The 13833-nt window shown below is 39.5% G+C and overlaps 1 protein-coding gene across 1 annotated transcript; it reads left to right on the forward strand.

Moving 5' to 3' along the window:
* The first annotated feature begins 1316 nt into the window (after nt 1–1316).
* Nucleotides 1317–5173, forward strand: LOC131543437 (uncharacterized). Its single transcript, XM_058780759.1, has 5 exons — nt 1317–3090; nt 3312–3501; nt 3578–3689; nt 4573–4853; nt 4968–5173. Exons 2-5 carry the CDS (start codon nt 3315–3317, stop codon nt 5171–5173), a joined length of 786 nt encoding a protein of 261 aa, XP_058636742.1. The 5' UTR covers nt 1317–3090; nt 3312–3314.
* Nucleotides 5174–13833: the final 8660 nt, after the last annotated feature.

Below are 13833 nucleotides of genomic sequence, written 5' to 3' on the forward strand. Positions count from 1 at the left end.
TATGGCACAGTGGCACTGGCTCATCTGGATGTGAGCCAAAAGTGGCCCACATACAATGTTGCAAATGTGGCCCAGTTATCTTAAAACACATCTGGGCCAGGTTTGGCAAAGATATGTCTAAGTGACCACTGGCTCACCTGGATGTGAGCCAAAAGTGGCCCACATATAATCCTGAAAATGTGGCCCAGTTATCTTAAAACACATCTGGGCCAGGTTTGGCAAAGATATAGCTCAGTGACCACTGGCTCACCTGGATGTGAGCCAAAAGTGGCCCACATATAATGTTGCAAATGTGGCCCAGTTATCTTAAAACACATCTGGGCCAGGTTTGGCAAAGATATAGCTCAGTGACCACTGGCTCATCTGGATGTAAGCCAAAAGTGGCCCGCATATAATGTTGCAAATGTGGCCCAGTTATCTAAAACATATCTGGGCCAGGTTTGGCAAAGATATAGCTCAGTGACCACTGGCTCATCTGGATGTGAGCCAAAAGTGGCCCACATACAATGTTGCAAATGTGGCCCAGTTATCTCAAAACATATCTGGGCCAGGTTTGGCAAAGATATAGCTCAGTGACCACTGGCTCATCTGGATGTAAGCCAAAAGTGGCCCGCATATAATGTTGCAAATGTGGCCCAGTTATCTCAAAACATATCTGGGCCAGGTTTGGCAAAGATATAGCTCAGTGACCACTGGCTCATCTGGATGTGAGCCAAAAGTGGCCCACATATATTTATGCAAATATGGCCCAGTTATCTTAAAACATATCTTGGCCAGTTTTGGCAAATATATGGCATAGTGATCACTGGCTCATCTGGATGTGAGCCAAAAGTGGCCCACATATAATCCTGAGAATGTGGCCCAGTTATCTCAAAACACATCTGGGCCAGGTTTGGCAAATATATGGCTGAGTGACAACTGGCTCATCTGGATGTGAGCCAAAAGTGGCCCACATATAATCCTGAAAATGTGGCCCAATTATCTTATTAAACATCTGGGCCAGGTTTGGCAAAGGTATGGCTCAGTGACCACTGGCTCATCTGGGTGAGAGCCAAAAGTGGCCCACATATAATCCTAAAAATGTGGCCCAGTTATCTTAAAACAAGTCTGGGCCAGGTTTGGCAAAGATATGGCACAGTGGCACTGGCTCATCTGGATGTGAGCCAAAAGTGGCCCACATATAATGTTGCAAATGTGGCCCAGTTATCTTAAAACACATCTGGGCCAGGTTTGGCAAAGATATGGCTAAGTGACCACTGGCTCATCTGGATGTAAGCCAAAAGTGTGATGAAAGTCCATCACCCATCTTTGCCAAAAGATGCAAGAACATTACTCAAAACACAGACTCAACATAGTGTTGTTTCCTTGGCGAGTGGATCATTCCATTACTTTGGTATACAGAAAATGTTCAGCCACATATTTCAGAAGCTTACATCAGTTGTCCGGAATCATCACAGCTTCAAATTGCAATTAAACATGGATGGTCTTCCAATTTTTAAAAGTTCAGGTGTACAGTTCTGGCCAATTTTAGGAATGCTCCAGGCTTACAGTAGAAAACCTGTGCTGATTGCTCTTTACTGTGGGAAATCGAAGCCTCAGTCCTTGTCAGAATATCTGAAGGATCTGGTCTGTGAGTTGAAATCCTTGAGCACTGGTTTTGTTGTTAATGGAAAGACCTTCTTCTTGACTGTGTGCTCGGTAATCTGTGATGCTCCTGCGAGGGCTTTTATTAAGGGTATTAAGTCACACAATGGATACAGTGGCTGTGATAAATGTGTACAGTCTGGCATTTACATTAATAATCGCATGACATTCCCAGAACTTAATTCTAGGGTAAGAACCGATGTTTCTTTTTCAAATGCAGAGGATGAAGACCACCATGTACAACATTCCCCATTTTGTGAAACATCTGTTCCCATGGTTAGTGGATTTCCACATGACTATATGCATTTAGTGTGCTTAGGCGTGGTGCGTCGTCTGCTTGATTTGTGGATGGGAACTCGCGGCAAGTTGAGTTACCGTATTTCATCCAGGCAAGTGTCTATCATTTCTGGCAAACTGCTTGCTCTCAAGAGTTACATACCCTCTGAATTTGCTAGAAGACCAAGGGCACTTGATGAAAGGTTACGATGGAAAGCAACAGAACTTAGGCAGTTCTTACTTTACACTGGTCCAGTAGTTTTGAGGGATGTGCTGACTACTGAGGTTTACCAAAATTTTATGTTGTTGTCTGTGGGCATATATATCTTGGCAAGTCCAACATATTGTTTGCTGTTAAATGACTTTGCAAACACACTACTTAGATCATTTGTTAAGCATTTTGGGGAACTCTATGGTCATTGTTTTTTAGTGTACAACATACATGGTCTGACTCATCTCAGTGATGATGTGAAGGTGCATGGCCACTTAGATTTAATTTCAGGGTTTCCTTTTGAAAACTACTTAAAAAAAATTAAAGGAATGGTTAGAAAACCTAGCTCACCACTGCAGCAAGTTATACGCAGAATTTCAGAACTTGATTCAACAAGTTTAAATGATGAGGAAACCCGGAAAGCTCACAAAAAAATGAAAATGCTGCACTCAGATGGACCTGTTCCAGAAGGATTCACAGGAGCGGTCTCCCAATTTAAGGAACTGTCGATAGATGAGGTTGTCATCAACACATCAGAGAGGGACAGATGTATAAAGATGAACAATAAGATACTATTGGTTCAGAATATAATTGTCTTTGAAGGTGAGGAATATATTGTCTGCAAAGAATATAGACACATTGCAAAGTTCTTTGATTATCCCATTGAGTCCACAGATTTGGGAATTTGTTTTGTGTCAGATCTGTCACCAAAGCTGATGTGCTTAACATTAGATACCAATATGCAGAAGTGCGTCCGGTTGCCTTTGGAGGTTGGATTTGTTGTCATTCCACTTCTTCATGCAGACCCATCCTAAATGTCATTCATAGCGTGGTGTTTTGGTAGTCTTTAAATCTGAATTTTAGATAGTCCAATCTTTTTCAAATTGAATTAATTTATGTGCAGATTGGCATTTAGACAGCAGTGACAGAGTCCAGCCTGCCTTGGGTTATTTCAGTAGGTGTGTATACCATATTTATACTTCTAATAACTTGGTTCTGAAACATGTGTTAATAAGGACATTTATGTGCACTTAAACCATCATTCACCCTTTAAAGCCCTTATTATGATTATCATAAAAAAATGACTTCTAATTATGTTCATTTGTTTAAATTAAAAAAGTGCAAAAGTTATAAGTGCATACTCTTAATGTTAGTTACTTTATGCCTCTTTCTGTTCTAGGTCATGTTTTACATTGTAGAGTTTCTAGAAACCCAAGAAGTTGAAGTGGTACCAGCACTTTGGGTTGAAAAGGAAATATGTCAATGGCCAGCTCAATACAGACGTGATGAATTAGTAAAGGCCATACGAAGTGAGGAGCAACCTGGACACACGTGGGACGCATATTGTGTTCGAATTTTATATAAAGCTGGTATGCATATCACATATTATTATTTACCAATAGGCTTCACTAGTTTGAAAAAAAATCTAATGATATTTCTTTACAGCAACCTACAAAGCTGCTCGTCTAAAACTTCCTCAAGCGGAAACACAAACTGACCTTCAAACAGCAGAGGAAGAAGATGTGGATGACATTCCAAAGAAAAAGCGAAAAAGGCTGTAAGTATTAAACTGCCATTCTACTACTATTGCTGTAGGCATAAAAAATGGTGTTTATTGCTTGTAATATGTTTTTGTTCCTCTTTAATATTTACTTGCTTTTATGTTTATGTTTTGAAGCTATATTTGTTTATATAAGCTACAATTTAAAAGTGTAATTTAAAGTGTAAAACTTATTTTTTAAAGTGTAATTATTTTATAAAAAAAGTTCTTATAAATACATACAGTATGTAATTCCATCAAAAACATTTTTTGAGGTGACTCAATCATGATCATGAGGTGACTAAAGATTCCCAGTTCCCAGCCATAATACAATGATTTATTGCTTGTCTTTGTTGAATAATACAGAAGATAAAGAGCTTAACAATCTAGTATATTAAATCGCATTATTAGTAAAAAAAAGTAAATAAATAAAATAAAAATAAAAAACACATTTAGATTATTTTCCCAAATCGTTCGACTAACATTATTACATGTTCGGCCTCAAACTCTGACCATGATGACATTGTGTCACTACTAAAAGAGATTGAATCTGATCTTAGATTTGTTAGTGCATTAACATTTCTGCAAATGTTTAGACTGGTTGGGGGGTAATATGCTTGTTATATATGCTTAGGGAAACCCTGGACATTGGCCTTAAATACAAGCTTAAATTTTAAAAAAGCGTACAGCTGGGCAGATAAGGGCAGGAACACAAAGCATTGACGATCCTTAAGAGAAACAGTTGGGCAACTAGGAGATAGTGGTGACAGAAGCGAGAAACAGGGCAGGCAGGGAGGAACAGGAACAGCAGAAATTTGAGACACTACCAGACTAGACTGAGACTGATCTGTGAAATTGATTAAAATAAATTTTGATTTTATTTTCTGTGCCCCCTGACAAGACCAAACATTCACTTTGAGAGCGACGACGAAGATTTGGTCAAACAAAAAGGATTGTTGCCTCCAGCCCCAAAGATAACAGGACCAAACTTTGCAATTGAGTCTGCAATAAAGAGAAGGGTTCAAAAGCTTGAAACCCCAAAGCATATGACAAGTCCTGAGCCCAGACACTCTGTGACAAGTCCTGAGCCCCGGCGTGCTGAAAAAAGCCCCGAACCCAGTCGGTCTATGGGAAATTCTGAAGCACAACAGTCAGGAACAGTTACTTTAAGTGGTCTTGCTCGTAAGTGATTTATTAAATAAATACTCATGTCTCTTTCTAGATTTGTTTTCACAGGTAAATACAATTTATTATCTGTCAAAATTACGTAAATCACATGTTTGTCTTTATTTTTAGCTCTTCTGCATAGAATTCTTACAAATCAGGAAATGATGATGGATCAACTCAAAGTCATTCTGATGAACATGCAGAAAATGGGCGAACCTGCTCATGGGCAGGATCCCATCGACAGAGACTTACTGCCACTGAAAGATCTTACCTCCCTGCTGGCTCTGGAAAAACGTCTGAGGGAAGAGGCTGACCTCAAAAAAAATGGTAACTAACACTTTGCCTCACCAGCATATTGCATAAACTACTCTGACATATATTCAGTTTGACTAAACTTTAATCAGACAATATATTAATATTCCACTTTATTGGACCATGGAAAACTAAAATTGATATTTTAAACTGGGGATCATTGCGGTATTAGACTTGCAGCATTTTTGTTTTGTTTTACTATAGTTTAAAATCTTGTGTTTAAACCTCAAGGACACTGCAACTTCATGTTGTCAGTTGAATATGGAACTGCATCAGTGATAGAGTGACAGTCCTACAGTAGATAACAGGTTAAGAAAGCAAGTATCCAACAAAGAGACTTGTTCTAAATGCCAACTAAGCGTGAAGTGATATAATGTATTTTTTTTATTTTATTCTGAATTAGGTAACTGTGAGTAGTGTTTATATAAAACATTTATCCATGTTTTTTTAAATGATCTTTTTTAGATTACTGCATTGAGCTTCATTGGAGGAGTTGATGTTAAGGATAGCGTTTGGCGGGTTATGGGGCACTGTATTACCAACTCCCATGGCAAACAACTTAACTGGCGTGGCATCAATGGCAAAACAGCTTTCCACAAACTGCAGCTGAAAGATGTCATTACTGGTAAGTGTTACAGTACATTGCATCTTCAGTCTAATAAGTCCATTCTCTATTTCTTGCATGCTTGATGCATATTTACTCAAATTACGTAATTATTAAAAAAGGTTGATTAAAAAAAGTAAACACTTAAATGCATACTTGCACGGGTATGACAGCCAGCAGTTTATCACTAAAAGCTTTATTGTGGAAACAATCCCAAACATAGCTGTCCATCTCCACACATGGAGCTCTCATACAATAAGAAACTGATGCAACAGGCAATCCGTATTTCCTGATGCATCCCTTACTAAAGAAGTATACTTTACAGTTAGGTCTGGGCGATAAAACAATAATGAAAATTATCGCAATATAATTTTTCTCAATAAAACAATATCAAGAGTTTGATAAATGTTTGATAATGTTTATGCGCCAGAAGCGGAACAAAACTCATTTGAACCTCGCGCCACACTGAACATGTATCCGCTCGGCTCAAGTCCAAACTGCATCGCAGCGTTTATCAGATCAGATGTGTTTACTTGCTGAATGGTCTTGATCACACGACCACTAAACAGCTGTGAGATCCAGTGAGGAGCGCATGAATTCAGCGAAGAACACCAATGTCTCAGTGATTTAAACCAGTTTAAAGGCACATGAAACAGTGCTGACAAACAGGAGAAACACTGTGTGCAACGAGGCAGTTAGAAGGCTTTTCCGTCTACAAAGTCCCATCATTTACCATGGATTTACTGTAACGTTAGCCTAGTAATATTAACTGCACAATGAAATGTGGGATATACATATTGAATTGTATTATATTATTAATGTAGACAATGTATTAAAGGACTAATGGAATATAATTACTGTATTTAATAATGTATTTAGGCTACTGTTTTTCATACAAATACCATAGAAACCATAAAGTTACATTTTGCCACGATAGTTAGGTGCTATAGGGCTATGCCTGGTTTTATCTGTAGTTATCATGATCTAATTGCATGACACTGGATGACCAATGGTTCATTTTAACAAAACTCAAACAGTCAGAATATTAAATTTTATCAAATAAAAATGAGGTTGTTCTATTAAACATGCTGTCGATTGTGCCATTACTGCGAATATCACAACAAAAGGCAAAGAGAAAATCACTCACAGCTCTTGAATAAATAACTTCAGCTTTAATAAGCATTAATCTATCTATGATAAACTATGCAGTGTTATTTTATATTTGATTACTTTATTATAATTAATTTTTAGACCATACCTGAACAGTAATGTTAGTTGACCCTCCTGAAATTAAAGCACTAGGCCTATATAATGTGTATCTTTATTTAATTGTTTATCTTTTTTTATCTATTGTTTATCTTTGTTTAATACTAGTGCAAAATGCCCGTGCAAAATCAGTTTTTGTTTGTGTTTTTAGTATGCTAAACATCGAGAAAATGCTACGCTTGAGCAAACAGTTTGTAAATAGGTTACTACAAATGATGGCAAAGTGCCCGTGCAAAATCAGTTTTTGTTTGTCTTTTTAGTAATTGTTGGTTTGGTGTGTTTGAGAGCTCATTGTTACAGTAACACAGCAAAAGTTCTGTGACATAATTGAGTGCAAAATGCATGATTAAGGTGTAAAATGGTCCCAAACATAACTCCGGCGTGCTCGCTATACATGTTTTGCGGTTGAGCAGCACGCACGTGCATGAAGACCTGCTTAATCGATGATTGATAAGTTGTATCGATTAAATGTATTATCGACAATTAATCGATCGTCGATTAATCGTTGACATCCCTAGTGATGGATGATTAAGGGAATTTGGCCTTTGTGTTTCCTCATATTTAAACTCCTCTGAAACAAGAAATCATAGCTATACAATTCCATGTTCCTAGTCACCCTGGTTTGCTAAAAAAAAAGGTTAAACTTGTGCATTTTGGGCATCTGGAAACAAAGAGTGTCCTTGTCCGTGGCCAAAATGTTCTTTACAGTGGCACTGGCAAAGTATGCACTTGGCTACTGCTTGTCTGCTAAGATTTTCAAAAGTTGTCTAATCCATCCTTGCATTTACAATGTTATATATTTTTAGGAACTGTCAGAAACAATAGACTTACAGCTGCGGCCACCGATCAAGAAATTGAAACATTTATTAAAAAATGGCTTCATCTGTCAAGTGACCGAGACGGAGGGAGAAGAGAAAGGGAGAAACGGAGGAGGTCCCAAGACACCTGTAAGTCAGTTACATTGTGTTTTTGCTATATGTGTATAGCATGGTCTGTCTGAATACTTTATTCTGATTGGCTGCAAGGTATACATTAAAACATTGGTAAAACTTTAACATTAGTTAAAGGGTTAGTTCACCCAAAAATGAAAATTCTGTAAGTAATTACTCATGTTGTTCCAACCCGTAAGACTTCCGTCCATCTTGAACACAAATTAAGATATTTATGATGAAATCTGAGAGCTGAATCACTCCTCCCAGGCTTCTAAGGGATTGAAACTTGCCCGCCCAGAAAAGCGTATTGAAAACATCGTTAAAATAGTCCAAGTGACAACAGTGACTCAACCATAAGTTTATCAAGCGATGAGAATAATTTTCATGCGCAAAAAACAAACAAAAACAACAACTTTATTCCACTATTCATTTTCGGCTACTTGGTTCAATCAAGTTCACGTAGTGTAACTGCGGGTTCTACGTTACCGTGCAGGCTCACTATTGGCCGACACTGGTCATGTGTGTGATGCGCTGCGCGGTTACACTATGTGAAATTACTTGAACTAAACATAGAACTAAGCAGCCGAAAATGAATAGTGGAATAAAATCGTTATTTTGTTTGTTTTTCTTGCCTGAAATATTCTCGTTCACTTTCAAATTCGCGATCTTGGTGTCACATTCTACAAGAACAGATAATTGTCTGCTTATATCTATACACCTTTCACTTTTTAAGACTAAAACAAAAGATGGATTCATTGTTATTCTTAATTAAAAAGCTCAACAACAATAAAACAGTACATTGACAATGACAAACTAGCTTACATAACAGTTATTAACAAACACGAATAAGATGAGGCATGGCATAATGCTGTATTATAGACCAAGTATATTACAGAATGTTTAGCAAATTCTGAGGTCTTTTACTTTAGTTTGAAACAAAATCCTCCGTTGCACTCCGTCCCGCGGCCGCGGTATAAACCAGGCTCTACCATGAAGCGCTCGCTGAAAGCACCTCTCTTCACGTGATCAGTGAGATCTGACTCCTGCTACAATGTGCTGCGGCTGGCAGCACGCGCTGTATGAAGCAGACACTTTGGAGCAGCGCAGATCATGCACTCGTACAAATGCGACCACGTCAAATTTTACCATTTTGGTCGCAGTCTAGAGCCCTGTCATGTTAAATTTAATCTTCGTATTACAACAATAAAAAACATTTTATTTATAAAAAGCTTTAGCAGCAACACTAATATTAGCAGTAAGCAAAATAAATGTAGAATGTATAATGTTTTCAAATGGAGAAAATAAATAAAGGACAAGAGTCATATCAACTTCATTTTTAACTACAGTTTTAGTAGGTTTATAAGCTGTTAAATAGGCTAAAGAGTGAAGAATAATTCACTGGATAATGTTAATTCACTGAATACTATTCTCTGGAATATTGGAATATAACAAGCATTGTATTTTATTGCATTTCTCAACTGGCATGCTATATTTTTTGTCATTCTAAATGATGCTGCTGACAGTGCGGTTTATCTTTGCATTTACACAGAACTATACTCAAACTGCGATCGATTGCAGAGAATTTCCATAGAGTTGTATTAATTTAGATGTTTATAAACAAAATAATGGTTATATAGTAAGTGTTAATACAATTTAGGGTGCTTCAAAAAAGTGAATCTTGTTAAAAGTTACATGCAGTGGCCGTGCTGAGCATTTTTTGAGCATCAACCAGCTGAGTGAACTGCAATATGAAGCGGCTTCACAAGACTAATGATGAGCATATAGACAACAGAGAGAGAATTAAATTCAATGTTTTTATTTCCAACATGCAATCATTCATGGCTGTATTATTTAATTCATGCAAAGTTACGTCTTTATTGGGAGAGGACTTGACGGATTATCTACGTGACTCCGACTTCACGAGACTAATAGACCACAGAGAGAGAATTCAATTCTGTGCTTTTATTTCCAACATGCGCTAATTCATGGCTGTGTTATTTCACGCAAAGTTACATCTTTATAGGGACAGGGCTTGACAGAGTATCTTATTTATCGTATTTCTTATAGAGCCAAGTTGCATAAACTACATATCAGGCATTTATGTAATACATCTAATTTGTGCATTAATGACTGTAATATTAAATAGTTTACTAACTACAGCAAATCAAGTACCTGCACGCCGTTGTTGTTGTCTCATCTCCCCTCGGCGTTTATTGGTGAATCCGATATTACAAAACCGATATCCGATTATGGAAAAATGGATAAATATCGGTAAATCGATATATCGGTCGATCTCTAATTGTGACGCTCCCTAATGCATTATTCAAATCAAAAGTTGTATTTGTTAACATTAGTTAATGCACTGTGAACTAACATGAACAAACAGTGAATGACTGTAACATTAAAAAAGCTTAAATAATGCAGTTCATGTTAGTTAATACATTAATTAATGTTAACAATTAAGGCCTTAGAGTTACCAAACTGTTTAATGCACTGGTAGTTCCAGTCCATTTTTCCCCATTCAGTATTAATGTGCTATTGCTATTAAAACACTATTGTAAAATCAGCATTCTGTTACTGAGTCAACAGTGTTTTTTTTTTGTGTGTGTATCCAATAAAGGCTTGCAAGATTGCCATGATGACACAGATGGGCCCAGTCAAGGAGGTCAAATTCTTTAATTTTGGATGGCTCCATTTGCCAATGTTTTCTAGTGTGTTTACTTCTGCGTTGTCTGTTTTTTGTTTTTGTTTTTTTGGATGACCAACTGGAAACATGTTTTGTTTTTTGTTTAGTTCTAAGATGCTTTATATGCACATATTTTGTGTTTGTTCATTATTACTATTTTTTTTTTTTAGATTGCTTTCCAGTTTTGAAAATGGAAACTTGCACTTGGTTGTTCTTTGACAATATTAATAAATAATGCAAATGATTTCAGAAATGTGTTTAAATCATCTGTTGTAACTTCTCTTAACATAAAAAGGGGGCATTTTTACATTTCCCTTTAGTTTATATCTCTTAGTGTCAATGATATGGCACAGCATGCACACACAAAAACACACAGTTATGGTTTATTTATGTAATTCTTGGCTAACATGTGGCTGAACAACTGGCCTACTTGTGGACCAGATCTGGCAAACAGGAGTGCATTGCAAAAGTGCCACCATTCCATGCTGCATGAGGAATGTTGGGAAAGACCAGGGTTTGTATAAAAATCAACTGAGGCCAGGTGTGGTTTATTTGGTTTGTTGTTGGGTTACATGTGGCATTGCTATGGCTTAATTGTGGCTCAAATCTGGCAAAGAGGAGTGGACTGCCGTAAGTGCCATAATGTTCATCTGGCCCACGTGCCGCGTGAAATGATGGCACTTGGGCGGTCCGCTCCTGTTTGCCAGATTTGGGCCACAATTAAGCCATAGCAATGCCGCATGTCAGCCATAAAAAAAATAATGAAGCAGAACTGGCACACATCTGGCCCAAACACCAACATTGCTGTGGCCCAGATCTGGCCCACACTTGACACTTTCATGTGGCCCACATGCCGCGTGGAATGATGGCACTTGGGCGGTCCGCTCCTGTTTGCCAGATTTGGGCCACAATTAAGCCATAGCAATGCCGCATGTCAGCCATAAATAAAATAATGAAGCAGAACTGGCACACATCTGGCCCAGACACCAAAATTGCTGTGGCCCAGATCCGGCCCACACTTGACACTTTCATCTGGCCCACATACCGCGTGGAATGATGGCACTTGGGCGGTCTGCTCCTGTTTGCCAGATTTGGGCCACAATTAAGCCATAGCAATGCCGCATGTCAGCCATAAAAAAAACAAATGAAGCAGAACTGGCCCACATCTGGCCCAGACACCAAAATTGCTGTGGCCCAGATCCGGCCCACACTTGACACTTTCATCTGGCCCACATACCCTTTGAACTGTAAACTGTGGGCCAGATGTGGGCCAGTTCTGCTTCATTTTTTTTTTCGGCTGACATGCGGCATTGCTATGGCTTAATTGTGGCCCAAATCTGGCAAACAGGAGCGGACCTCCCAAGTGCCATCATTCCACGCGGTATGTGGGCCAGATGAAAGTGTCAACTGTGGGCCGGATCTGGGCCACAGCAATTTTGCTATCTGGGGTGTGTGTAGGCTAGGGAAGGCGCACGACGAGGAGTGGAGAAAATAAAGTCTTTTAATAAACATTTACAGAAGATTTCCAGCAAAACACTTGTGGTAAACTCAATCGCAGACAAACAGTGGAGGGAGAACACAGGCTTATATAATCAAAGTAATCAAGGGAGAACAGAAACAGGTGTGGGGCTAATTAACAAAAGAGGGAACAGAAGAAACTAGGTCAAACATGTGACACAAGTTTCTTTCCTACATGAAAATGACAGAGACCCTAAATGTATTCTAAATGTACAATATCAAAATCCTCTCAAATTTTGGGGGGATCACGTGACCCTTCGACGGCGATGCAAGCTTAGTCTTTCGCTCTGCTCACTTTGCCACATATTGTATGATCCTGTCAGTAAAATTTGAACCACTCTGCATTGGACCCATCATGAGTGCTAAGGCAGACAAAGGGGATCGGAAAAGAGAGACTGAGCAATCGCCAATGAAGAAAAAATTCAGAGATTCCGCCATCTCCAGAGAAGACCTAGACGATGCTATCGCTAGCCGTATTGAACTAGCATTTAAAGAGCAGCAAAGCACTTTGAATTCGGTTGTGAATTCGGCAGTAAGAGATGCGATGGACTCTGTACCGATTCCAGCATTGCACGAACTGCGTGAGGACATACAAGCGACCAACAAGTCTGTTAAAGAGCTAAGAGAGGAGTTTGAGGCCATAACTACCGCGGCGAAGCAGACACGTGACCGCGTTGATTCTGTGCAAGCAGATGCACGTGAGGATAGGAGGGCAGTCACGGACGTAAGAAATCAGGTGGAGCGACTCACCGAGAAGATGACGGATATGGAGGACAGGTGCAAGAGGAACAACGTACGACTGGTGGGGCTGCCAGAGGGTGCTGAGGGATCCGACGCGGCTGGTTTCCTCAGAGTTCATCTTCCCAAGTGGATTCCTTCCTTGAGGGGCCGTGACATTGAGATTGACCGGGCGCACGCGTGTATGACGGAGGAGAGGCTCCGATCGGCCGCGCACTCTCATCTTCCGTGTACTGAGATGGCATGACAGATCAGATATCCTGAAGGGTGCTCGGCAGGCCTATCCGGTGAAATGCGCACAGAACAATGTCACACTACTATTTTTCCCGACTTTAGTCCAGCTACAGCGATCAGGAGAAAGGCATTTGGTCCGGTTTTGAAGAAGATGACAGCGCTTGGCCTCCAGCCCTTCCTCATCTATCCGGTGGTTAAACTACGGCACAAAGGGGAACAGAAAAGCGATTCCCCTCAGAAAGCGGAGGATTTTATCAGCTCCCTGTCTCAGCAGAAGACATATGCTGCGGCTCTGCGGGCGGTGACGGGGGAACAGCGGCCGCTGTCTCTCCGGTCCAGCGGGAGGAACTTGATGGCCGGGATGGACATGGTTCTAGCTGCCCAGTAGGGGATGGTTGTAGGATGGACATGGACGCTTGCTAACTCTATTTTTGCTTTTTCTTCTCTCCTCTCTACTACCGAGATATTGTCCCTATATATCCGGTACAACGATCTCGTTGCTGGTAAGACTGACACTCCTTTTTTTCTCTCTCTTTTTGGAGGGACTAATTGAGAGTAGGTTTAATTAAAAATATTTTTTGGCTGTGTGGGCCTTTCGGGAGACGTGTCTTGCGTTGGAGTGGATTGGTCACGAACCATCACTATTTTTGTTGCTCAGTCAGACCTATGTTCTCGGTAATGTGCGGTCTGAGTTGTTCCTTGTTT

Source organism: Onychostoma macrolepis, chromosome 07 (genome assembly GCF_012432095.1).
Source record: "Onychostoma macrolepis isolate SWU-2019 chromosome 07, ASM1243209v1, whole genome shotgun sequence".
NCBI classification, from domain to species: domain Eukaryota; kingdom Metazoa; phylum Chordata; class Actinopteri; order Cypriniformes; family Cyprinidae; genus Onychostoma; species Onychostoma macrolepis.